This window comes from Microcaecilia unicolor, chromosome 10 (assembly GCF_901765095.1).
Source record: "Microcaecilia unicolor chromosome 10, aMicUni1.1, whole genome shotgun sequence".
Lineage (NCBI taxonomy): Eukaryota > Metazoa > Chordata > Amphibia > Gymnophiona > Siphonopidae > Microcaecilia > Microcaecilia unicolor.
The window spans coordinates 28,735,968-28,763,951 of NC_044040.1; the positions used below are offsets into that span (position 1 = coordinate 28,735,968).

The 27,984-nt window shown below is 44.0% G+C and overlaps 2 protein-coding genes across 2 annotated transcripts in view; one reads left to right on the forward strand and one right to left on the reverse strand.

Annotated features, from left to right (window-relative positions):
* Positions 1–27,984, reverse strand: part of CCDC146 (coiled-coil domain containing 146) — a 221,081-nt gene that overhangs the window by 151,982 nt on the left and 41,115 nt on the right. The window lies entirely within an intron of this gene.
* On the forward strand, positions 443–27,884 carry FGL2 (fibrinogen like 2). The gene is made up of 2 exons (XM_030216396.1): positions 443–1,130; positions 25,941–27,884. The coding sequence occupies exons 1-2, from the start codon at positions 530–532 to the stop codon at positions 26,645–26,647; spliced, it is 1,308 nt and encodes a 435-aa protein (XP_030072256.1). The 5' UTR covers positions 443–529; the 3' UTR covers positions 26,648–27,884.

Consider the following 27,984-nt stretch of genomic DNA (forward strand, 5'->3'; position numbering starts at 1 on the left):
GAACAAAATTGATTATACTATACTTTCATAAGCTTATCATCATTATAAATATAGCAAAATGTTAAAATTACAGGGACATACAATTACTTGTCTTTCTTATTTTGCTTAGGTTACTTTGAATATTATTTTATTTTGTAGTTTTGTAAGGTACAAATATGATCACCACCCATACTGTTGAATTTGGTAACATATCTTGTCCTAAACTATATTCTGCAGTGTGCAAAGTGAAGAAATCAGAATGCTCAATAAAAGCTGAGAAAATTAGACACAAATGTACATGTTTGCAGATATTTTGCAATTCTCTGGCTGGGCATTCCTAAAAACAGTCATTAATGATCCTAGATACAAGTTCTGCTTGCCAAGAAACACCTCCTTTTCCTCTGAGTTTATTTGTAACAGTGATGTAAGAACTCCCACCCATTTGTTAAACTGCACATGTTCACTGGAACTGCACAGCTCTGCGGCTGGTATAAAAGCTGTTCTGCTCTGGTGTACTTCCTTATCGTGCTACAGAATTGTCTCTACAAACATGAATACGTCTGCCTACTTGGTCTTGCTACAGACTTTTCTGTTTTCTTCATGTATGTCTGATGTGGTAGACGAAGAAGAAAGCAACAGTGGAAAAGATAATTCCTGTGCTATAAGGCTGAGACACAGTGGTAAATGTGAAGGAGATGAGTGTCCCTACCAAGTAAGTCTTCCTCCAATGACCATTCAGTTACCCAAACAGTTTCAACTCCTTGAGAAGACGCTCAACGAGGTACAGAATCTTAAAGAATCAATAAACAAGCTGAAGAAATCCTGCCAAGAGTGCAAATTGCAGGCAGACGACCACCAAGGAAAAGATAGCAATGAAGTGCAAGTCCCTGGTTCAGCAACCCCAACGGAGAACAGCAGGGTGGAAAATAACAAAATTCAAGAACTCCAAACCAAACTTAATAAAGTGTCTGCCAGCCTGAAAAATGCGAGGAACCAGATCAATGACCTCCAGAGTCGCCTGGAAATGGCAAACCTTGTAAACATGGACAATGTGCACAATTACGTAGACAGCAAAGTGTCAAACCTGACATTTGTGGTGAACAGCTTGAACAGTAAATGTTCCTCGAAATGTCCAGCTGAAGGAAGCACCCGTAAGTTTCTTTCATTACAATGCTTGTAATTGTTGCTGCTAATTGTTTCTATAAGAAGAGGTATGATTTTGAAGCATTTAGAAAAGACTTTCAAAATCCCTCTCCATGGAGACCATGACAGGACAAGGCACATGTAAAGAAAAAAATATCCTGAAAAGTAGCAATATATTTGATTGGCTTATGATAATTATTGTAAATTTTGATACTGGCATTAATCAAATACCTTTTTCAATCTGTGCATGGGGCAATCTTATTCCTGTACATTTTTATATGCAAGTTAATGATGTTAAGAAGATAGTGAGTACCACAATCTGTGCCTGTCAAGCTAGAGCACAGGACCTGCTGCTTGAAAAGGGGGAAAACCCTGAGCAGGCAAGAATGACGCCTGGAGGTGCCTTAGCTCCAAGAGAGGCTGGTTTAAATTGACTGGCAGCCCAAAGGAAGGTAGTTGCTGAGCCATAAGAAAAGAAAAAAGGAAGATGCACAATGGAGCCCCTCATGTTGCACCTGGCTGGTTTAAACAGCTACAGAAAAGGTGAAGGTAACAATGTACAGAGTGTAGTCCATTCAGCAGGAAAGAGCACAGATTGAAACATTACTGTAACTGTTTAACCTAAAGAAAATCACTTAACATCTCTTTGCTCATATTTAAATCACAAAGGAGTTTTCATATAGTGGGCAGGGCAACTAAAATAACTACGTTTTAGTTAGTTTCTGGGGCTCAGTTTCATTCCCAGTCTAACCAGCTGGCTTTTGGCTGTAACTACAGCCTGACAAATCTTGCAAGATAGATTCAAGCATTGTTGGTACTCAGAGTGGGGCATTTTCAATATGACCTCAAAGTCTTACTTTAGACATTTTGCAAAAAAAAACGTCCAAAATCTGAATAGGAAAATTCATTTTCAAAAACAAAAACATCTATCTTTTGTTTTTGAAAATACTGTCTCTAACAAGGTTTTGTGCTTTGGATGTTTTGTTTTTTGGTCCATTAAAAAAAAAAAGTCCAAGTGAAAAACATCCCAGGAGATAAATGGGGAATCCTAGGAGGCACTGAAGTGGACTTCAGAAACATGCTCTAGGGTACACATCTCACTGTTGCCCTCTTATCTTGTCTGCTGAGCCCCCCAAAAGCCACTGCCTACAACCGCACCACCATAATAGCCAGTGGTGTGCTGGTAAATTTTTAACAACAGGCTCTCTCCCCGGTCCACCTCGGCGCCCCCCCCCCCATCCACCTCGGCGCCCCCCCATCCACCTCTGCACCCCCCCACCCACCTCTGCGCCCCCCCCCCAAAAAAAATTGCAGAGCTGGCTATACCCGGGGGGGGGGGGGGGGGGGAGGGGCAGTGGCCAACACATTACTCTCTCCAGGAAAAAAAAATTAAATGATCCCAGGTTCCAATCTAATTCATGTTTAATAAGGGATAAAATGCCATAAATAAGTAAATAAACATAAACTTTTAATGTTCAGCACCTGATTCTCAAAGTGGACATATTCCAAACACTATAATGAAAATAAAATTATTTTTTTTCTACCTTTGTTGTCTGGTGACTTTGTTTCTCTGATCATGCTGGTCCAGTATCTGATTCTGCTGCTCTCTATCTGTTCCCTTGACTCCGTTTCCAGGGCTTCCTTTCCATTTATTTCTTTTCTTTCCTCCTTTCTTCTTCATTTCTGGTCCTCCGCATACTTGACTGTACAGTGGATCCAGCTTCTGCCTATTTTCTCCATCCATGTGCAGTTTCTCTCCTCACTTCCTTTTCCCTCATCTAATCTCCTTCCTCTATCTTCCCTCCATGTCCAGCATTTCTTCTCTCTCCCTTCCCTCCCCTCCATCCATGTCCTGAAACTCTCCTCTCTCCCCTGCCCCTCTCTATCCATCCATACCCAGCAATTCTCTTCTCTCCCCTGCCCCCTCTGCCCAGCAATTCTCTCTTCTGCCCATCCATGCCCAGCAATTCTCTCCCCTGCCTCCCTCTGCCCATCCATGGCCAGCAATTCTCTCCCCTGCCTCCCTCTGCCCATCCATGCCCAGCAGTTCTCTCCCCTGCCTCCCTCTGCCCATTCATGCTCAGCAATTCTCTCCCCTGCCCCCCCTCTGCCCAGCAATTCCTTCCCCTGCTCATCCATGGCCAGCAATTCTCTCCCCTGCCTCCCTCTGTCCATCCATGGCCAGCAATTCTCTCCCCTGCCTCCCTCTGCCCATCCATGCCCAGCTGTTCTCCTCCCTTGCCTCCCTCTGCCCATCCATGCCCAGCAGTTTTCTCCCCTGCCCCCCTCTGCCCATCCATGCCCAGCAGTTCTCTCCCCTGCCTCCCTCTGCCCATCCATGCCCAGCAGGTCTCTCCCCTGCCCCCCTCTACCCACCCATGCTCAGCAGGTCTCTTCCCTGCCCCCCTCTACCCACCCATGCCCAGCAGGTCTCTCCCCTGCCCCCCTCTACCCATCCAGCGATTCTCCTCCCTCCCCTGCCGCTCTGAAGCATGTCCAAAGATGTCCTTCGCTCCCACCCTCCCCTCCCGCTCCCCTCCGTCTTTTTTTAATTACCTCAGTCGAAGCGCCGCCATTTAAAGCCCTGCTGCGTGCTGGCCGGCCGTCTCCAGGCTTCCCCTGCTTGATTCGGATGATGTTCGTGCCTTAGTCCCGCCTTCGCGAAAAAAGGAAATGACGTCAGAATGAAGGCGGGACTAAGGCACGAACATCATCCGAAGCAAGCAGGTGAAGCCTGGAGACGGCCGGCCAGCACGCAGCAGGGCTTTAAATGGCGGCGCTTCGACGGAGGTAATTAAAAAAAGACGGAGGGGAGCAGGAGAGGAGGGTGGGAGCGAAGGACATCTTTGGACATGCTTCGGAGCGGCAGGGGAGGTAAGCATGGCCTGTGATGGCGCCCTCCTGCCATGCTTACCTCCCGCAATGGAGCCGGCTCGCCCCCAACAGCAACCGGCTCGCAAGAGCTGTCAAAATTTAACAAGCGGCTCTTGCGAGCCGGTGCGAGCCGGCTCCAGCACACCACTGATAATAGCCCTTATGGGTGAAGGGGGCACCTATATGTGGGTACAGTGGGTTTCTGGTGAGTTTTGGAGGGCTCACAGTTTTTCCCACAAATGTGACAGGTAGAGGGAGATTGGTGAGTCCCCCACTCCATGGTGCACTGCACTGACCACTATGCTACTCCAGAGACCTGCATGCTGCTGTAATAGACCTGCCTCTAACAACTGAGGCTGTCATAGAGGCTGCTAAATCATATTTGTATTCACATTTGTGGGGGGGGGTGGGAGGGTGTCAGTGACCACTGGGGGGGTATTGGGGGTCACCCCTGATTCCCTCCAGTGGTCCTCTGGTCATTTAGGGCACCCTTTTGTACAAAAATAAGTACCTGAATATATGTAAACCGCTTTGAATGTAGTTGCAAAAACCTCAGAAAGGCGGTATATCAAGTCCCATTTTCCTTTCCCTTATTCATTATAAAAATAGGTCTAGCTCAAAACGTCTTAGTTTTAGTCCTCAACATTTTTGTTTTGTTCCATTATGGCTGAAAAATGTCCAAGTGTTAGGAACGCCCAGATCCCGCCCTTAACAAGCCCCTGACATGCCAGCCTTGTGATTTGAATGCACGTCTGATGGACTTAATAGAAAAACATCTAAAAATTGGTTTTGAAAATACCAACTTGGACATTTTTGTGAGAAAAACGTCGAAATACAGATTTATGCCACTTTTTTCTCTTTTGAAAATAAGCTCCAGAGTTAGGTAGTGAAACTTTAAAGCTAGTCCTGAAAATCCGTGCTAGCACGCATGCTAAATATTTCCCTTGACTGGGATGTGGGGGGAGGTGTGTTAGAGGACAAATCTAGCCACCTACCATACTGAAAGTGGCTTTAGCTGTTTAGCAGGGGAAATGTTTCACTCCTGGCAAGCTATCTGGAAGCCAGGAATGAAATTCCTTTGAATATCAGCCCCAAACTCTTTAGAAAATAGACTCATTTTCAAAGCGCTTAGACTTACAAAGTTCCTCTCAGACCCACCTCCCAGTGCTAAAAAAGAAAATTTATATTTTGTAGCACGTGAGTAGCACACGCACATGCCAAAATTGCCATGGGCCGTCTCAGCGCACCCTGTGGTTGGCCATTTTTCCCCCCACACTAAATCTTCCCATTTTGCCACTTTCTTTCTGTGCTCTTAAAATTAGGAGTTTAGTAAAATTTTGAATATAAATTTAGGAACTTAGCCTTATGAATTTTTCAAACAAGTCAATTTAGGACCATAACACTCAAAGTTAGGAGAATAAATTATTTCTCTTCTTACCTTACCCCAGGCTAAGGATGCCTTCTGACACTGCCTCCCTCCCCCCCCCCCCCCCCTCTCAGTACCCATGCATTTGACATGCACAGGCACTTTTATCCATGAAGAGAGTGGCCTAGTGGTGGACTTTGGTCCTGAGGAACTGAGTTCGATTCCCGGCACAGGCAGCTCCTTGTGACTCTGGGCAAGTCACTTAACCCTCCATTGCCCCATGTAAGCCGCATTGAGCCTGCCATGAGTGAGAAAGTGCAGGGTACAAATGTAACAAAAATAAAATAGATACTATTGGAGATTCTACATGGAATGTTGCTACTATTGGAGATTCTACATGGAATGTTGCTATTCCACTAGCAACATTCCATGTAGAAGGCTGCGCAGGCTTCTGTTTCTGTGAGTCTGACGTCCTGCATGTACATGTACGTGCAGGACGTCTGACTCACAGAAGCAGAAGCCTGCACGGCCACATTGGTGATCTGCAAGGGCCGACTTCTACATGGAATGTTGCTAGTGGAATAGCAACATTCCATGTAGAATCTCAAATAGTGGCAACAGTGGAGGAGTGGCCTAGTGGTTAGGGTGGTGGACTTTGGTCCTGGGGAACTAAGGAACTGAGTTCCATTCCCACTTCAGGCACAGGCAGCTCCTTGTGACTCTGGGCAAGTCACTTAACCCTCCACCACGCCATGTAAGCCGCATTGAGCCTGCCATGAGTGGGAAAGCACGGAGTACAAATGTAACAAAAAAAAAAGAGAGAGGACAATACTCAAAAAGACCATTTTCATGGGTAAAAGAATGTTATTTGCAGAAAGGGCTTTGATTATTGCCCTCTTAAGCTTTATTGCTCTAGTACTGTTGATCTGTTTGAATAGTATATCAATAAAAACTAACTATACCATGATAAAATTGATCTAAAATAGTCACTTTTATAAGATATTATTGCTCCACTTAGCTGAATTGGCAGGACTTAAGCTAATGGTTTGTAATAGTGCATGCACCGGGGAATTGGGTTGAAAAGTTAAAGTTTACAGACAGAAAACAAAATCATTTTAAAACTTGCATGTGTAGCCAAGACTTGGCTAAAAAAGAACTAAGGCCATTTCCAGTCAGAATTCTATAGTCTGTGTCCCGTATATGGCAAGACAGTTTAGAAAGGGCTGGAGAGGGTTTCGACAGCAACTCCATTAGTTAGAACGTGAGGACAGTGCCGTACAGACTTCTGTGGTTTATGTCCCAGAAATGGCAAAAAAAAGAGACCAGGATCAAGTATTTTATACCACTATTCGAATACTACTGCTGAAGATCTTTGCAGACTGCTGCGGCACTATCTGGATAGAACTGCTGAAGATCTTTACAGACAGCTGCGGCACTATCCGGATAGAACTGCTGAAGATCTTTACAGACGGCTGCGGCACTATCCGGATAGTACTGCTGAAGATCTTTGCAGACTGCTGCGACACTATCCGGATAGAACTGCTGAAGATCTTTGCAGACTGCTGCGGCACTATCCGGATAGAACTGCTGAAGATCTTTGCAGACTGCTGCGACACTATCCGGATAGAACTGCTGAAGATCTTTGCAGACTGCTGCGGCACTATCCGGATAGTACTGCTGAAGATCTTTGCAGACTGCTGCGACACTATCCGGATAGTACTGCTGAAGATATTTGCAGACTGCTGCGGCATTATCCGGATAGAACTGCTGAAGATCTTTACAGACTGCTGTGGCACTATCCGGATAGTACTGCTGAAGATCTTTGCAGACTGCTGCGACACTATCCGGATAGAACTGCTGAAGATCTTTGCAGACTGCTGCGGCACTATCTGGATAGAACTGCTGAAGATCTTTACAGACTGCTATCCGGATAGTACTGCTGAAGATCTTTACAGACTGCTGCGGCACTATCCGGATAGAACTGCTGAAGATCTTTACAGATTGCTGCGGCACTATCCGGATAGTACTGCTGAAGATCTTTGCAGACTGCTGCGACACTATCCGGATAGAACTGCTGAAGATCTTTGCAGACTGCTGCGGCACTATCCGGATAGAACTGCTGAAGATCTTTGCAGATTGCTATCCGGATAGTACTGCTGAAGATCTTTGCAGACTGCTGCACCACTATCCGGATAGAACTGCTGAAGATTTTTACAGACTGCTATCCGGATAGAACTGCTGAAGATCTTTGCAGATTGCTATCCGGATAGAACTGCTGAAGATCTTTGCAGACTGCTGCGGCACTATCCGGATAGAACTGCTGAAGATCTTTGCAGACTGCTGCGGCACTATCCGGATAGAACTGCTGAAGATCTTTGCAGATTGCTATCCAGATAGTACTGCTGAAGATCTTTGCAGACTGCTGCACCACTATCCGGATAGAACTGCTGAAGATCTTTACAGACTGCTATCTGGATAGAACTGCTGAAGATCTTTGCAGATTGCTGCGGCACTATCCGTATAGAACTGCTGAAGATCTTTACAGACTGCTGCGGCACTATCTGGAGAGAACTGCTGAAGATTTTTACAAACTGCTGCAGCACTATCCGGATAGTACTGCTGAAGATTTTTACAGACTGCTATCCGGATAGTACTGCTGAAGAACTTTGCAGACTGCTGCACCACTATCCGGATAGAACTGCTGAAGATTTTTACAGACTGTTATCCGGATAGTACTGCTGAAGAACTTTGCAGACTGCTGCACCACTATCCGGAGAGAACTGCTGAAGATCTTTACAGACTGCTGCACCACTATCCGGATAGAACTGCTGAAGATTTTTACAGACTGCTATCCGGATAGTACTGCTGAAGAACTTTGCAGACTGCTGCACCACTATCCAGATAGAACTGCTGAAGATTTTTACAGACTGTTATCCGGATAGTACTGCTGAAGATATTTGCAGACTGCTGCGGCACTCTCCGGATAGAACTGCTGAAGATCTTTACAGACTGCTGTGGCACTATCCGGATAGTACTGCTGAAGATCTTTACAGACTGCTGTGGCACTATCCGGATAGTACTGCTGAAGATCTTTGCAGACTGCTGCAGCACTATCCGGAGAGAACTGCTGAAGATCTTTGCAGACTGCTGTGGCACTATCCAGATAGAACTGCTGAAGATCTTTGCAGACTGCTGTGGCACTATCCAGATAGAACTGCTGAAGATCTTTGAAGACTGCAGCTGCACTATCCGGATAGTACTACTGAAGATCTTTGCAGACTGCTGCAGCACTATCCGGATAGAACTGCTAAAGATTTTTACAGACTGCTATCCGGATAGTTCTGCTGAAGATCTTTGCAGACTGCTGCAGCACTATCCGGATAGAACTGCTGAAGATCTTTGCAGACTGCTGTGGCACTATCCAGATAGAACTGCTGAAGATCTTTGAAGACTGCAGCTGCACTATCCGGATAGTACTACTGAAGATCTTTGCAGACTGCTGCAGCACTATCCGGATAGAACTGCTGAAGATCTTTACAGACTGCTATCCGGATAGTACAGCTGAAGATCTTTGCAGACTGCTGCGGCACTATCCGGATAGAACTGCTGAAGATCTTTGCAGACTGCTGCAGCACTATCCGGATAGAACTGCTGAAGATCTTTGCAGACTGCTGTGGCACTATCCAGATAGAACTGCTGAAGATCTTTGAAGACTGCAGCAGCACTATCCGGATAGTACTACTGAAGATCTTTGCAGACTGCTGCACCACTATCCGGATAGAACTGCTGAAGATCTTTACAGACTGCTATCCGGATAGTACAGCTGAAGATCTTTGCAGACTGCTGCGGCACTATCCGGATAGAACTGCTGAAGATCTTTGCAGACTACTGCAGCACTATCCGGATAGAACTGCTGAAGATCTTTGCAGACTGCTGTGGCACTATCCGGATAGAACTGCTGAAGATCTTTGAAGACTGCAGCAGCACTATCCGGATAGTACTACTGAAGATCTTTGCAGACTGCTGCAGCACTATCCGGATAGAACTGCTGAAGATCTTTACAGACTGCTATCCGGATAGTACAGCTGAAAATCTTTGCAGACTGCTGCGGCACTATCCGGATAGAACTGCTGATGATCTTTACAGACTGCTGCGGTACTATCCGGATAGTATTGCTGAAGATCTTTGCAGACTGCTGCGGCACTATCCGGATAGAACTGCTGAAGATTTTTACAGACTGCTATCCGGATAGTACTGCTGAAGAACTTTGCAGACTGCTGCACCACTATCCAGATAGAACTGCTGAAGATATTTACAGACTGCTATCCGGATAGTACTGTTGAAGATCTTTGCAGACTGCTGCGGCACTATCCGGATAGAACTGCTGAAGATCTTTGCAGATTGCTATCCGGATAGTACTGCTGAAGATCTTTGCAGACTGCTGCACCACTATCCGGATAGAACTGCTGAAGATCTTTGCAGACTGCTGCACCACTATCCGGATAGAACTGCTGAAGATCTTTGCAGATTGCTATCCGGATAGAACTGCTGAAGATCTTTGCAGACTGCTGCGGCACTATCCGGATAGAACTGCTGAAGATCTTTGCAGACTGCTGCGGCACTATCCGGATAGAACTGCTGAAGATCTTTGCAGATTGCTATCCGGATAGTACTGCTGAAGATCTTTGCAGACTGCTGCACCACTATCCGGATAAAACTGCTGAAGATTTTTACAGACTGCTATCCGGATAGTACTGCTGAAGATCTTTGCAGACTGCTGCGGCACTATCTGGATAGAACTGCTGAAGATCTTTACAGACTGCTATCCGGATAGAACTGCTGAAGATCTTTGCAGATTGCTGCGGCACTATCCGTATAGAACTGCTGAAGATCTTTACAGACTGCTGCGGCACTATCTGGAGAGAACTGCTGAAGATTTTTACAAACTGCTGCAGCACTATCCGGATAGTACTGCTGAAGATTTTTACAGACTGCTATCCGGATAGTACTGCTGAAGAACTTTGCAGACTGCTGCACCACTATCCGGATAGAACTGCTGAAGATTTTTACAGACTGTTATCCGGATAGTACTGCTGAAGAACTTTGCAGACTGCTGCGGCACTATCCGGATAGAACTGCTGAAGATCTTTACAGACTGCTGTGGCACTATCCGGATAGTACTGCTGGAGATCTTTGCAGACTGCTGCAGCACTATCCGGATAGAACTGCTGAAGATCTTTGCAGACTGCTGTGGCACTATCCAGATAGAACTGCTGAAGATTTTTACAGACTGCTATCCGGATAGTACTGCTGAAGAACTTTGCAGACTGCTGCACCACTATCCGGATAGAACTGCTGAAGATTTTTACAGACTGTTATCCGGATAGAACTGCTGAAGATCTTTACAGACTGCTGCGGCACTATCCGGATAGAACTGCTGAAGATCTTTACAGACTGCTGCGGCACTATCCGGATAGTACTGCTGAAGATCTTTGCAGACTGCTATCCGGATAGTACTGCTGAAGAACTTTGCAGACTGCTGCACCACTATTCAGATAGAACTGCTGAAGATATTTACAGACTGCTATCCGGATAGTACTGTTGAAGATCTTTGCAGACTGCTGCGGCACTATCCGGATAGAACTGCTGAAGATCTTTGCAGATTGCTATCCGGATAGTACTGCTGAAGATCTTTGCAGACTGCTGCACCACTATCCGGATAGAACTGCTGAAGATCTTTGCAGACTGCTGCGGCACTATACGGTTAGAACTGCTGAAGATCTTTGCAGATTGCTATCCGGATAGTACTGCTGAAGATCTTTGCAGACTGCTGCACCACTATCCGGATAGAACTGCTGAAGATCTTTGCAGATTGCTATCCGGATAGAACTGCTGAAGATCTTTGCAGACTGCTGCGGCACTATCCGGATAGAACTGCTGAAGATCTTTGCAGACTGCTGCGGCACTATCCGGATAGAACTGCTGAAGATCTTTGCAGATTGCTATCCGGATAGTACTGCTGAAGATCTTTGCAGACTGCTGCACCACTATCCGGATAGAACTGCTGAAGATCTTTACAGACTGCTATCCGGATAGAACTGCTGAAGATCTTTGCAGATTGCTGCGGCACTATCCGTATAGAACTGCTGAAGATCTTTACAGACTGCTGCGGCACTATCCGGATAGTACTGCTGAAGATTTTTACAGACTGCTATCCGGATAGTACTGCTGAAGAACTTTGCAGACTGCTGCAGCACTATCCGGATAGAACTGCTGAAGATTTTTACAGACTGTTATCCGGATAGTACTGCTGAAGAACTTTGCAGACTGCTGCGGCACTATCCGGATAGAACTGCTGAAGATCTTTACAGACTGCTGTGGCACTATCCGGATAGTACTGCTGGAGATCTTTGCAGACTGCTGTGGCACTATCCAGATAGAACTGCTGAAGATTTTTACAGACTGCTATCCGGATAGTACTGCTGAAGAACTTTGCAGACTGCTGCACCACTATCCGGATAGAACTGCTGAAGATTTTTACAGACTGTTATCCGGATAGTACTGCTGAAGATATTTGCAGACTGCTGCGGCACTATCCGGATAGAACTGCTGAAGATCTTTACAGACTGCTGTGGCACTATCCGGATAGTACTGCTGAAGATCTTTGCAGACTGCTGCAGCACTATCCGGATAGAACTGCTGAAGATCTTTGCAGACTGCTGTGGCACTATCCAGATAGAACTGCTGAAGATCTTTGAAGACTGCAGCAGCACTATCCGGATAGTACTACTGAAGATCTTTGCAGACTGCTGCAGCACTATCCGGATAGAACTGCTGAAGATCTTTACAGACTGCTATCCGGATAGTACTGCTGAAGATCTTTGCAGACTGCTGCGGCACTATCCGGATAGAACTGCTGAAGATCTTTACAGACTGCTGCGGCACTATCCGGATAGTATTGCTGAAGATCTTTGCAGACTGCTGCGGCACTATCCGGATAGAACTGCTGAAGATCTTTACAGACTGCTGCGGCACTATCCGGATAGAACTGCTGAAGATTTTTACAGACTGCTATCCGGATAGTACTGCTGAAGAACTTTGCAGACTGCTGCACCACTATCCAGATAGAACTGCTGAAGATATTTACAGACTGCTATCCGGATAGTACTGTTGAAGATCTTTGCAGACTGCTGCAGCACTATCCGGATAGAACTGCTGAAGATCTTTACAGACTGCTGCGGCACTATCCAGATAGTACTGCTGAAGATCTTTGCAGACTGCTGTAGCACTATCCGGATAGAACTGCTGTAGATCTTTGCAGACAGCTGCGGCACTATCCAGATAGAACTGCTGAAGATCTTTGCAGACTGCTGCGGCACTATCCAGATAGTACTGCTGAAGATCTTTGCAGACTGCTGCGGCACTATCCGGATAGAACTGCTGAAGATCTTTACAGACTGCTGTGGCACTATCCGGATAGTACTGCTGAAGATCTTTGCAGACTGCTGCGGCACTATCCGGATAGTACTGCTGAAGATCTTTACAGACTGCTATCCGGATAGTACTGCTGAAGATCTTTGCAGACTGCTATCCGGATAGTACTGCTGAAGATCTTTACAGACTGCTATCTGGATAGAACTGCTGAAGATCTTTACAGACTGCTATCCGGATAGTACTGCTGAAGATCTTTGCAGACTGCTGCGGCACTATCCGGACAGAACTGCTGAAGATCTTTGCAGACTGCTGCGGCACTATCCGGATAGAAGTGCTGAAGATCTTTGCAGACTGCTATCCGGATAGAACTGCTGAAGACCTTTACAGACTGCTGCGGCACTATCCGGATAGCATTGGGGCGGAGAACAGTTATGTGGATAGCACAGAACAGCAAAAAAGTTGTTTGGATGGCAGGCACTCATCACAGTATCCAAATATTCAGCAGCAGCTACTATCCACTGCCGCTGAATATCTGGATTTTTTTATTTTGCTCATGGCCGCCACTATTTACAAAATGCCAAACACCATGGCCTAAATATTGGAGGATGTATCTCTGTCTCTGTACAATTACAGCAAGTTGGTTTTAAGCATAAAGGGTTTTTGCAGTCACAATGTAGAAAAAGTATGCAAACAGCAGAACTAGTTCAATTTCTCTAAGTACTGGATTGTTTGTTCCTTGCCTCTAGGGACTCTGCTTTTTGGGTTATTCTTAGATCACCTTTCTCTCTCTCTCCCCTCCCCCCAAATCAAAGGGAGCTTAAAGATAGAGCAAGGAAGATGAGTGGCCGGAGCCTGATTAGGAATTGTGGCAGCATAATAGGCAGGTGTATGTAGGAAGGCCAGTGAACCAAGTGGCCCTTGTCTGTCTACATTTTTTATGCTTCTACATATAGAGGACAATTTCCAAACAATTTTACCCAATTTATCAAGCAGACATCTGGACAAAAAAGTGGGCCTGAAAAGTGCCTTCCTCTTCTGTAGAAAAAAGTACCCATGCTGAAAAAGAATAGCCTGGGGGCTGGGAGGAGGGTGAATTTGGTCAACAGTGAGATGTAATTTTATACTGAAATCCCCATGTGTGATTTCAGCTGCTTATAGCAGGTGCAAACTTTGTGGGTACTAATGTAGCTATAGCACTGCAGGTGTAAATGTGTGCATGCATTGTATACGTGTACACATCATCAATATATATAAAAGGTGAGTGTCGTACTCACTCGCAAATGCGCAGTAGAGACCTTCTCTGCCCCGCCCCCGCGTCAATATGTGATGACGAGGGCGGAACAGAGAGGGTCTGCACTGTGGCATTTGTGAGGGAGGGACACCGCCGTCGCCACACCCTCCACCCGGTCGGGCCCTCGCTCCGCTACTGAAACAGCGAGGGTCCGGGAACGCAGCACTGAGCTCTGCTGAGCTGCCGTCGGCCTTCCTTCTTCTTCTCTGCCTGTGTCCCGCCCTCGACGACGTTACGTCACACGAGGGCGGGACAAGCAGACAAGAAGAAGGAAGGCCGACGTCGGCTGCTCAGCAGAGCTCAGTGCTGCGTTCCCGGACCTTCGCTGTTTCAAATTAGCGGAGGGGCCCGGCCGGGTGGAAGGAGGGTGGCGACGGCTCCGGGGGGGGGGGGGGGGCAGTGGCGAACTCGGCGGCACGGGGGGGGGGGGCTTTCAACCCCCCCCTTCCTATAAAAGCCCATTTTTACGGGCTCAAAGACTAGTGAATTTTATAAAATACACGTGTACATTGCAATTTGCCTCTGATTCTCCTACTTACACTTGACTTATATGGGCAAAAGGCTGTCTTGGGAGCCTTTGAACTAGCACAACTGAGGAGAGGGTCTCTCCTAAGCATTTGGGCCTTATGCACCTGCCTAGTTTGCCTATGCCTTAACCCTGCCCTGAATACTTCTGCTTTAATGAAGATGAGCAGTGTGGCAGATTCAATCCAGATGAGTTGCTTTAAGCACTGCGTTTCAGTTTGCCTAGAAGAGTAACTTTGACAAGTGTTTTTAATTATGATGAAGAGAGCATGATGACATGAATAACATATTTAAGCTGCTATGATTTTCACTAATTGCCTGACTGATGCAACTGATCTGAAAAATGCTAAAAATGTAACCAACCCCAGTTACCAGTCACTATCAATAAAATCTGTGTTTACTATTGGGGCAGCTATGTCATGGTGTTCTTGTTTGGCTAGGGTTATATTAAAAGCCTATTTGGCTTGGATAGTCTTGAGCAAGATTGGATCATGATAGGCATACTTTAACACAGTGCAGCCACGGTGTACAATCCCGACCTTTATTTCCTTTCAACTCTTCTCTATCATCATCCACATATGGGAAGAAACTCTATAAATGGTGCTCAAAAATTGGCACAAAAAAATAAATCGACGCTCAATGCTATTCTATAATGGGCACTCAAAGATGAGCACCCATTATAGAATAACTTGAGTGCTGACTTTGGCACACAAATTTAGGCAAAGCAGACCTAGGGTGGAAGAAAACGAATCCAAATGACCAGTCCAAACAGGAGAGTAAGTGTTTCAAAACAAGTTTATTGACCCAATAAATTTGTTTTCAAACTCTTACTCTCCTGTTTGGGCTGGTTATTTGGATTCGTTTTACTTCCACCCTTGGTCTGCTTTGTTTGCATTTCGGTGGAAGATGTGGACCTCCCTTCTTCCTGTACCCAAATTTAGGCACCAGGGCTGACACTTGCTGAAATTCCAGGCGTGATTCCTGTTTTCTATGGTTTTTTTGCAACTACATTCAAGGTAGTTTACATAGAATATATAGGTACTTATTTGTACCTGCGGCAATGGAGGGTTAATTGACTTGCCCAGAGTCACAAGGAGCTGCAGGAGTGGAAGAGTAGCCTAGTGGTTAGTGCTGTGGACTTTGATCCTGGGGAACAGAGTTCAATTCACACTGCAGCTCCTTGTGACTCTGGGCAAGTCACTTAACCCTCCATTGCCCCTGGTACAAAATAAGTACCTGAATATATGTAAAACACTTTGAATATAGTTGCAAAAACCTCAGAAAGGCGGTATATCAAGTCCCATTTCCCTTTCCCTATTTGAAATTCTACATGGAATGTTGCTACTATTTGAGATTCTACATGGAATGTTGCTAGTGGAGGAGTAGCCTAGTGGTTAGTGCAGTGGACTTTGATCCTGGGGAACAGAGTTCAATTCACACTGCAGCTCCTTGTGACTCTGGGCAAGTCACTTAACCCTCCATTGCCCCTGGTACAAAATAAGTACCTGAATATATGTAAACCGCTTTGAATGTAGTTGCAAAAACCTCAGAAAGGCGGTATATCAAGTTCCATTTCCCCTTTCCCCAGAATTGAAGTCTGCTGCACTAACCACTAGGCTACTCCTCCACTCCAACTGCCCAAATTGGGTGCACACCCCTCTATTCTTAACACTGCATGCAAATTTTTAGAAATTCACAGGCATTTCTCATGTCCACGCACCCTTTTGGGACTCACATTGTTATACTACAGTGTATAGCAAAATGTGCACCTAATTACAAAGTGGTACTTATCAATGCCAGTTAGCACCCAATTATAGTCACTAATTGGCTACTTAGACAATTTAATTGGGTGCATATCTTGAATCGGCACCACATATAGACTCTGAGGGATGGTGAAGTACCTTATTCTATGTGATGGAAAACTCAGTGGGTCTGCTAAGGTATTTCAAGGACTGGAACAGATGTTTTGTTGGGTTAAGGGAAGCGTGCAGAAGAAGAAGTGCAGTTTTAAACACTCATAAAACTATTTACATTCTTCACAAATGGTGGACAGATGTCTAACATAAAAGTCTTATATACAAACATTCCTAGCTTTTGATTGGCAACAGCAAAGTAATGTAGCTTACTAAAGGGAGAAGTTATCAACGTGGGCTACTGTTAAGTTGTGTTATTTGATCACAAGTCGTGCTATTTTAGCTGAGGGTCTTATCGCATAAAATATTAAAATAGCAGGACTTGTGGTAAAATAAACTGTCTAGCCCACTTTGATAACTACTCCCTAAAGCCCATAAATTGACATTGCTAAGGCGTGTTTGTTTAATAGGATCTAGAGAGCTTAAGCAATTTTTAAAATTAATTTTAAGCATGACAAAATATATATTCTCAAAAATCTGAAACATTATTTCATTCTTATAAAAGCAAATAGGCATGGAGGCTCATTTTCAAAGCACACAGACTTACAAAGTTACATATGTTAATATGGAGCTCATTTACAAAAGAGAAAAACATCCAACAATTGTCATAAAGCACCATTTGGACGGATTTCTTCTCAAAAAGTCCAAATCGCTATTGTCGAAACCTGTTTTGCAGACATCTATGCATTTCGTCTGCAGTGCATCCAAATCACAAGAGGGCATGTTGGGGCCATTTTGAAGGCGGGATTAGGGCGGGCTTAGGGTGTGACTAACACTTGGATATTTTACAGCCATAATGGAACAAAACCGAAACTAGAGCGACAACTTCAACGTATTTGTCTAGACCTGTTTTTGTAACAAATAAGACACAAAAAGGTGAATTAAATGACCAGATAACCACTAGAGGGATTCAGGGATGACTCCCTTTACACCTGATGGGGTCAGTGACCCCCCCCCCCCCCCAAAAAAAAATGAGACTAACAATAGTACTCCCCAGCCTCTATGACAGCCTCAGATGTTATAGCCAGGCCCATTAGAGCAGCAAGCAGGTCCCTGGAGTAGTGAAGTGGTCGATGCAGTGCACTGTAGTGGTGTATAATTGGAGGTAGTGAGTTTTGGAGGGCTCAGCAGACAAGATAAGGGCGCAATGGTGAGATGCATTTATATGAAGTCCACAGCTGTGCCCCCTAGGATGCCCTATTGCTCTCCTGTGATGTAGAGGGGACCAGTCTGCTAAAAATATTGCCCCCTCCTACATCCCAATGGCTTGATTTCTATGTTTTTCACTTATTTATTTAGATTTTGCTCACACCTTTTTCAGTAGTAGCTCAAGGTGAGTTACATTCAGGTAGACTGGATATTTCTCTGTCCCAGGAGGGCTCACAATCTAAGTTTGTGTGAGTTTTTTTTTTTTAATGGCCTGAAAAGATAAATACATAGAGCACAAAACCTTGTTACAAACGGTATTTTCAGGGGGGAAAAAAAAGACAGACGTTTTGCTTTTTTGAAAATGGTTACATTTGCTATTCGGATTTGGGACGTTTAGCACAAAACGACCGAAGTCTGACTTAGATGTCATATCAAAAATATCCCTTCACGTAACTTTGTAAGTCTATGTGCTTTGAAAAGGAGCCCCGTAATGAGGCAAGATATGCCGTGTATATTTCTTTCTTTTAAAAAGATCACTCAGCTGAAAATTCGGCAGCCACGCAGTTAAATCATTTTATGATCAGAACAAAGGAAAAGCAATTTTCCTTTGACACTCGAAGCAGCTTCCCCTGTGTGCTATCAGTGAAACACAACTGTTTATCAGGACTAGGGAACATGATGTTCCAAGAACCTGTCACTTGTAGCATTTCCTGTGAAAGCCCTCGGGACCAGGATTGTCTGACTTGCTTAGGGAGTGGAAGAAGTTTATGACCCCTTTGCATAAAATAATTATTTAAAAGGGAAATGATCTAATTGCTGCTTTGTCCATCCTGTACTGATTATAAATCCAGCTCCTGTAAATGAAGAGGCAAGCACTGTCATTTTCATACTGTGACTTGCTGAAAATCATTTTACCATTTAAGCTCAGACTTAAAATCTAATGAACAGTCTAAATATGTCTAACGTTTGCCGCGTGTTTAGAGCTGGAAACCAGTGCGCCACCTGTACGAAATCCTACTACAAAATAATAGACCATTCACTATCAGTCCCAATCTCACCCCCAGGACTGTCTACGTATATATCACAGAAAAGTAGGCCTTATCTTCCGGATTCTATATACAGCGCCTAAATCTAAGCATATTCCATAACAATGCACATAACTTAATTGGCTTAACAAGCCAATCAGCAGTTACTTCCTGAGGCTTGGATGTAGCTGAATGTGAGTGTAAGGGTACTTTAGATTCAGAGAATAAAGTCAATCTCCTTTTTGATGACGTGGTATGAAGGCGCCGTAGGAAACCATCCTTGAACTTTTTGTATGGTGAAATATTTATTCTGGGCTCTGAGGTCTAGGATTCACTGCTCCCTTTAAGCTGAGCAGGAGTCCTCCAACTGCAGTGCTACCAGTAGGAGGTGGTGTTTCAATATTGTGTTTTCAATTGCTGTGGACAGGCAGGTTCCCTGGAATCTTGCAGAGCTTGCCTGTCCCTCACTACTGAAAAGGTAATAGTGAAACAGCAGCTTCCACTGGCAGGACTGTAGCTCAGCTTAGAGGGAACAGTGCTAGGACTGGGTAAAATTCTCCTATTTTTTTCATGATCAGGAAATAGTTGGAACAACATCTCTGCCTTCTTTCTTATGATGGAACAAATTTGATTGTATTGGCCTGTAAGAGGAAATATTACTTTGTTAGGTTTTTCCGAATCCTGAGAATGTAATCTTGATGCTCTCAGTGGGCAGTTTGGAGGCTGGACTGCCAAATGAAGATGGTACTCTATCTGGACTATTTTGAGAACCTATTTGTCTGAAGTTATTAGAAGCCATTGGCATGCAAAAATCCCTCCTACCGATAGGTCATCTGGAATAGATATGGGTACTGAGACTATGTTCTCATGGGGGCAGTCAAAATCCAGTCTCTGGTTTTGGCTGCAACATAGATTGGGACTTAACATAGTAACATAACATAGTAGATGACGGCAGAAAAAGACCTGCACGGTCCATCCAGTCTGCCCAACAAGATAACTCATATTTGCTGCTTTTTGTGTATACCCTACTTTGATTTGTACCTGTGCTCTTCAGGGCACAGACCGTATAAGTCTGCCCCGCACTATCCCCGCCTCCCAACCACCAGCCCCACCTCCCAACCACCGGCTCTGGCACAGGCACAGACCGTATAAGTCTGCCCAGCACTATCCTCACCTCCCCAGCCCTGCCTCCCAACCCCGGCTCTGGCACAGACCGTACAAGTCTGTCCAGCACTATCCCCGCCTCCCAACCACCAGTCCCGCTTCCCACCACCGGCTCTGGCACAGACCGTATAAGTCTGGCCAGCCCTATCCCCGCCTCCCAACCACCAGCCCCGCCTCCTGATCTTGACTAAGCTCCTGAGGATCCATTCCTTCGGCACAGGATTCCTTTATGCTTATCCCACGCATGTTTGAATTCCGTTACCATTTTCATTTCCACCACCTCCCGCGGGAGGGCATTCCAAGCATCCACTACTCTCTCCGTGAAAAAATACTTCCTGACATTTTTCTTGAGTCTGCCCCCCTTCAATCTCATTTCATGTCCTCTCATTCTACCACCTTCCCATCTCCAGAAAAGATTTGTTTGCAGATTAATACCTTTCAAATATTTGAACGTCTGTATCATATCACCCCTGTTTCTCCTTTCCTCCAGAGTATACATGTTTAGTTCAGCAAGTCTCTCCTCATACGTCTTGTAACACAAATCCCATACCATTCTCGTAGCTTTTCTTTGCACCGCTTCAATTCTTTTTACATCCTTAACAAGATACGGCCTCCAAAACTGAACACAATACTCCAGGTGGGGCCTCACCAATGACTTATACAGGGGCATCAACACCCCCTTCTGGGTCCTCTGATGTCTGGGATGAGAGCAAGAACTCTACCATGATGAGGAGGAGCAGGAGGGTGGAGGATACCTATATCTATGAGAGTAATAAGATTTCCATTGCTCTCCACTCTAATGCCTCCTGGAAAGGAGACTAGGTCAGAAGTGGACCTGGAGAGAGTCTTAAGTGTCACTATTCTGCCTGATGAGAGTAGCAGCTTCCTGTACCTTATCTCCAAAGAGATTTTCCCCACCATACAGCACATCAGCAAGCATTTCCTGTACATTCTGTCTAAGGCCTGCTGAAGGAAATGGTGAACAGATACAAAAACACCTTTATTATGCAACAAGAGTGGAGGGTTTCGAACACAAAGCCCAACTTGGCAAAGATTTGCCAAATGGCTGCTTCAGGGGATAAAATAACCAGTTCAGTGTGAAAACAGGCATGCACCAGATCTGACTCAATTGTAGTCTTTCCCAATGGCGGAAGCTCTTGATGCCACTTCAAAAATATCATGCGTCACATGGACTATGTATTTTCCACAATCCTTTCCTTGTCCTTGTCTCTAGAAAGTGTCTGCAAACTCTATGACACTGCATACTATGTTCCACAAGTATATGCTCATGAAGAGATGGTAGGATGATATGGGGGACAAGAGCATAGCAACGTGAAACAGTCTCTTCCCAAAAGACTCCAATGTCCTAGCCTCCCTCTCAGGGGGCACTGAGGAGTAAGTCTGGGAACCCTTTGCTCCTCGGAGAATGCATTCACCCACCATGGAATGGTGAGGAATCTTGGAGCCTTCTGGACTCTGTACGTAGAGCTGACCTTCTTATTAATAGGAGATACAGTGAGGGCAGTCTCCCACATTCTCATCTGTACATCCTTCAGCATTCTGTGAATGAGCACTGTCACAGCTTCCTTAGATGGGTTGAGGAACTGAAGGATATCCAATGTTTCTGCTCTGGGCTCCTCCTCCTAAGTGAAATGGAGCTACCTCCCATATAAAATCAATTAAAGAGAGCTCTTCTGGTGGGGACTTGCATCTCTTATGTGATGGGGAGGGATCTCTCCTCCAAAAAGCTTTCTGGCTCCTCCTCAGAATCCCAGGAGTGCTCTGACTCAGACTGATAGAAGTCAGTTGGTGAAGTCTGAGTTTCTGCCTGTCTCACACTACTGACAGCATGCTGAAGCTTCCTCCACTGATGTACGGGAAGTGGACACTGGCGCAGTCGACCTTGATTCCAGACCTCAGTGTTGAGGCATCTATTTCAGGCAGGACATCATCTCGAGTATCGACTGGATAGCCCTTGCGTGCAACATTGATGATATTGAAGCTGCAGCATAATGCCACATGAAGAAGCACTCCATTCATCCCTTGAATTTCTGTATGAGCTGCTTCTCAAAGGCTTCCATTGACAAAAGTGGGGGCATAACAGTAGAAGTGGCCACATTTTCCTAAGTCACTTGTATATTAGAACAAGAGTCTCAGGTCTGTGGAGGCTGTCACACCCTCACTGAAGACATGGAAGATGTGAGTAGTCCTCACATCAAGGGTGCTTCAATGACACCAGTGACCTTGGTGCCTCAGTGCTCTTGGTACCATGCTTCAATGGGGAGAGATTTTAGGACATCTCAGCCTCTGCTCAATGTCCTGCATTGCGCTCCATTAGCAACAATGAAGATGAGGTTGAATCCTTCCTCTTCTTCTGGTGGGAAAGTGGAGGATGAATGCTTCTGGTGGGCTCTACTGATGCTCAATGCCGAGGGTGAGTGAGGCACTCTCAATGGCATCCGCTGCAGCTCCTGGACATATGGAGACCAATGTTTCCAATGCCAAAGTCAATGGACAGATCTTATCACTGAAAAACATTTCTCTTTGTTTTTCTCTATCACATATCCCTTTCTTTGACATCTTTGAACAGAAAATTAAATGAAATAGATTATGGTTGGGTCCCAGGTATTACAGGCACCATGAATGTGTATCTCTAATGAATGTAGCCCTTTTCCACCAGGAACACATTTTACAGCTGCAGGGGTGTCTTCTTTTGGAACATATGGAAAATGGAAAAATAGACACAGCAAAATCAAATGACTTGATGTTGACAAAATACCTCAGCAGGGGAGCTCAAGGCCTAAAATTGTCCCAGACCAAGCTAAGAAAGAATGAAAGAAAGAAAACTTGAAACATGACACAAAAAAAAACCTAACAAAGAACTATTGGGTACGTTGTGAAAACTCACATAACAGTGACAAGACTTACAGAATGAACAGAGAAACCGAAATATAGAAGTTAAGGTGTTGAGGTGACTAGAATGAAAAAAAGGTCTAATCAGCTCCATGGAAAACATTAAACTGAGGATGTCCCTTGCAACACACTGGCAGGTGGGAACAGGTGTACATGCACAGTGAGGCTATCTAAATGCGTCTGGAAAAATTTGCTGGGGTTCTGTTTCCCATGCCCGGCTCCATCAGTGACATCGCCCAGATGTGAGGATTTTACAGTCCTGTTTGTTCTCAGAAAACACATGTCCTTAGAGTGCCTAAATGGAGACACACAGTTGTAGAATTGCACCTTTCTAACAACTAATTTCCTATCTAGAACACTTAGAAGGTCATTTTAGAATTGAGAGGTGGCATTTACAGGTGTATAAAGCTATTTTATGCATGTAAATGTTTATGCATATACATGTAACTAGCAATTGGAAAAGCCACAGTTTAGATGTGTATATCCATAGCATGCACAGACTTGAAGGGGATATTTTCTGGGTCTAGCATAGTAACATAGTAACATAGTAGATGACGACAGAAAAAGACCTGCACGGTCCATCTAGTCTGCCCACGATAAACTCATATGTGTATACCTTACCTTGATTTGTACCTGTCTTTTTCAGGGCACAGACCGTATAAGTCTGTCCAGCAGTATTTCCCACCTCCCATCACCGGCTCCGGCACAGACCCCGTATAAGTCTGCCCTCCCCTATCCTAGCCTCTTAACCACCAACCCCTCTTCACCCCGCCACCCAATTTCAGCTAAGCTGCTGTGGATCCATTCCTTCTGCACAGGATTCCTTTATGCCTATCCCACGCATGTTTGAATTCCGTTACCGTTTTCATCTCTACCACCTCCCGCGGGAGGGCATTCCAAGCGTTCACCACCCTCTCTGTGAAGCATAAGCAGAATTAAAAATATATGTGTATGCAAGGGGAATACAAGTGTATTTAAAATATCCACAGCGAATATGCATGAGGATTATTTGCATGCAATAGAGATAGTATATGCAAATTAATTTTATGCATACTCATTATGAATATCCTGAAAAACCAAATGGGATAAGCATGGAAACCACTGTTGTAGACTCTTTTTGAGAATAGCCTGCACCATTCTGACTATTCGCATTTGAGATGTGCATAAACCGACACTTAACATTTATCTTGCACAAACATCAGTCTCCTATTTACAAAGCTGGGATCTGCACATCTCAAACCTAAGTGCATGCATAGGGCAAAGGACATAGTCTGGATATGTTTTGGGTGGAACAAAGGTGTGGCAAATTAACAGACATTTATTTCCCATTTCAGAAGGGAACTAAAGAGTGGACATTGGGAATTACACCTTCTTCCAAGCACATTTAGGATTTGCAAATGGCTCCAATTGATTAGCACTGGAGGGCTTAGGGGTGGTTTATGCAAGATAAATGTTTTTGCCCCCCCCCCCCCAAAAAAAAGCTAAACTGGCCAGGGATTCCAGCCTCTTGAGACAGTGCTGGGAAAATACATGCATATGTTTTTAAAATGGCAATGATAAATGTGTATGTGCCACGACAAATATGTTTATGTGCTGGTTTTCAACTGGTGGAAATTTACAATTTTTTTTTCTAAAATGGATGGTTATACTACCCACACTTGCAGGGCCAGTCTTAGCAATTGCGGGGTCCTATGCAGACCAGTTCAGTGGGGCCCCCTCCCACCTAGCCCCACCCCATCTAGCCCCACCCCTTGTTGACAAGTTGTGTTTTAAATAAAGACAAATCAAGCAAAACTTGTACAGAAAAACGAATTCAAATATACACAATGCTAACATAGGAAACCTTTGAGTTTAAAAAGCAAAACCATGTGCATGTAAGGACTGGACAAATGAATTAAAACAAATGCCCTTAATATGTAATACTTGGTAGCAATAATGAAATGGTGATTGAATATTCACATAGCAAGCAGCCTGAGCCAACAGATTTATTTTCCACTGAACATAATTAACTTTGTATGAACTTGGCTGCTAATAGTGTGCTGAACTGGACAATGTTGGCACATTTAGACTGACTCTGGACAGTTCTGCATGAAGGAAACCCTTCTCTCATTAATCAATACCTTCTCTTCTGTGAAACAGTAGTAATAAAAAAAGGGCATTTTTATAATATACCACTGCATTTCACAAAGTAAAAGGAGCAAGTTCCCACATGCCATCTTTTTTTTTTTTTTTGATGTAGGTACAGGAAAAAAAAAAAGATTTTAAATGCTCCCAGGTTTCAATCTAATTCATATTTAATGTGGGATAAAATGCCATAAATAAGTAAATAAATAGCTAGCTAGAAACTGTGAATATTGAACACCTGATTCTCATAACATGATGTCTTGTTTAGTGCCCTTTATCAGGAGAGAAAAAAATATCTCTGCACGAACTAATATAATAGTACTAGGGTATCCCTTTAACCAGCCCCTCCAAATGACACACTGATTACGATTAATAACAAATTACTATTCTACTTATTATACTTCCTCTGTGTACAATCCATATGCATAAGCTGGCGTGTCTGAAAATCTAAGTGAGATTAAATAAGAATTCCACCACCAACAACAACAACAACAAAAAAAGATATGGATGCAGCAGCTTGAGTGCGCAGGGATCTCTGGCTGTGCGAGAAGGGGAAACAGATATTACCTTGATTTTTTTTTTTTACAGTATCCTCCCCTCTCCTCCCTCCTACCCACCCATCCACCTACCTACCTATTTCAGACCTCCTCCGCACTCCCCCCCCCCCCCTCCGGCACATTCCTGAAGCCACCCTGGTGGCCTAGTGGAGTGTTTGGGGCAGGAAAGATCCCCAGTTAGGCTGGTGACACCCTTTCAGTGCCTTGTTTCTCTCTTGGGTTTGAAAATGTTTGATTGCTTACTCCAGGATTGTGTTGTAATTTTTTTTTTTTAATTTGCTATAATTCTGCTCATCTCTCGCTTTAGGCCACACAAGTGAGAAGGTAATTGAGTACTTAAAATAAATTAATAAAGGTTTATCAAAACATTAATTTTATTCAGAAATAATGTTTTACACTTGTGCTAATCTACAATGCCTGGTTTAATACATCATCTTTAAATGTATCACATTAATATTAACGTGCAATGCCTTTTTTTTTCAGTCATACAACTGGTATACCGAAATTGTGCTGATCATTTGAAAGCTGGTAAGAAGGTCAATGGAATCTACAAGGTTACTCCTGATCTACAAAACAACACCTTTGAAGTTTACTGCGACATGGAAACTCTGGGTGGAGGTTGGACAGTGTTCCAGAAGCGCCAGGATGGAAGCACAAATTTCAACAGAACCTGGGCAGACTATAAGAATGGATTTGGCAACCTTAGTAATGAATTCTGGTTAGGGAATGATAAAATTCACCTCCTGACCAAAAAAGGTGATATGCAACTGAGAATTGAACTTGAGGATTTGAAAGGTGTCAAGGAGTATGCAAAGTATAAACAGTTCTATGTTGCAAATGAGTATCTTAAATACCGTCTAACTGTTGGGGGTTATGATGGAACTGCTGGAGATGCTCTGCTCTTCAACAAAAAATATAACCATGATCAAAAATTCTTCTCTACTCCCGACAAAGACAATGATAAATATCCTTCTGGAAACTGTGGGGCTTATTACAGCTCGGGATGGTGGTTTGATTCATGTATGTCAGCCAACCTCAATGGCAAGTACTATCACAAAGACTATAAGGGTGTTCGTAATGGGATTTTCTGGGGCACATGGTACAGTGTGTCTGATGCCCATCTGAATGGTATCCGAAAAGCTTTTAAATCTGTGAAAATGATGATCCGGCCTAACAGTTTTATGGAATAAATTGCTATTCACTCTGACTGGACTGTCTTAGGCGCTATTCTGTTTTAAATCAAATTTTACTTCTCTTGCATTCTGAATATTCTTTTTAATATTTCTGTAATGCTTAATCTAATCATAATTTGGCCACAAAAAAGTATATCACTGTATGAAACAGTGTTTAATAAACTCCATTCATCATTCTGTCAAAAGATAGGTAAGATGGTGAACTGACACCGTTTCTACATTAGTGGACTTTGTATGAAATAATGTAAAGGTTCTAATCAGTAAACATTCAAGATGTAGGGCCTTATTCATAAAGGATTCCTGCTCTCTCTCCCCATTCTGTACCTATCAAAAACATCTTTACTGAACAAAGTCAACATTGCAATAACGTCTACCTAGGCGGCCCCTAAAGCTCCAGTTAAAAATGAAAATGCAGCTATAAACTTCAAATGATTTCTAGACTATATGGTGGGGTCTACTTCCTCAGCTGCACGGCTTTTAATATAGAATATATTAATAGCACAGTGTCATATTAATGGTATGCATTAACTGCCACATTCAATACCTAATGCAGCAAAATCTATTAGGGACCGTTCCTTGCAGTTAACTCAGAGGTTGTTACTGGGGATTAACAGCTAATGCAGCAGATATAGTGGTACAGTTAGTTACACCTTCAGAGGGGTAACTAACTACATTCCACATTATCAGTCCTGCTGATAATGTGCAATAAGAATCATTGCTCTGCATTAACCCTAGAGCAGCCTTCTTCAAAGTGTTGGCAAGGCCCTTAATAATTAACTCAGAGGTCTTGCACTTAGCATGTTTTAACTTTGGCTGATTACGTGCTTTAGATTCAAAAACTTAATCCAAATTAGAAACTAGATCCTGAAATGTATTACATCCTACCAGGTGAGAAGCCAGTTTTCAAGAATGATCTTGGTGCAAAGCTGATGGCCACTGTTCTAAGAAAAGAGTGGAGAAATAGAATATTGCTCCAGTCCTGCTGATCGGCGCAACAGTGAGATTATGAAGTGTATACATAGATAGGGCAACGTATAAATAGTGTAAATAAATACAAGCGGTTATTATTCTCATGCTGAATTCAATTTTGCTTGCTTACCGTAGTCTTGCTATGTGCATCTGAATTCTATGTTTATTTTTCTTCCAAGTGAAGCATAAAGGATATAGGGACCCTTTTACTAAGGTGCGCTGAAAAATGGCCAGCGGTAGCGTAGACACATGTTTTGGGGGCGTGCAGAATTATTTTTCAGCACACATACAAAAAATGTTGGTTTTTTTTGGGAAGAAAACGGACGTGTGGCAAAATGAAAATTGCCGCATGTCCATTTTGGGTC

What these genes read in the sequence shown, in the direction of transcription:
- FGL2 (XM_030216396.1), top strand. Translation starts at nt 530, where the DNA reads ATGAATACGTCTGCCTACTTGGTCTTGCTACAGACTTTTCTGTTTTCT. An exon ending in TCCAGCTGAAGGAAGCACCC is followed by an intron (nt 1,131 to 25,940) that starts GTAAGTTTCTTT and finishes TTTTTTTTTCAG; the next exon opens with TCATACAACTGGTATACCGA.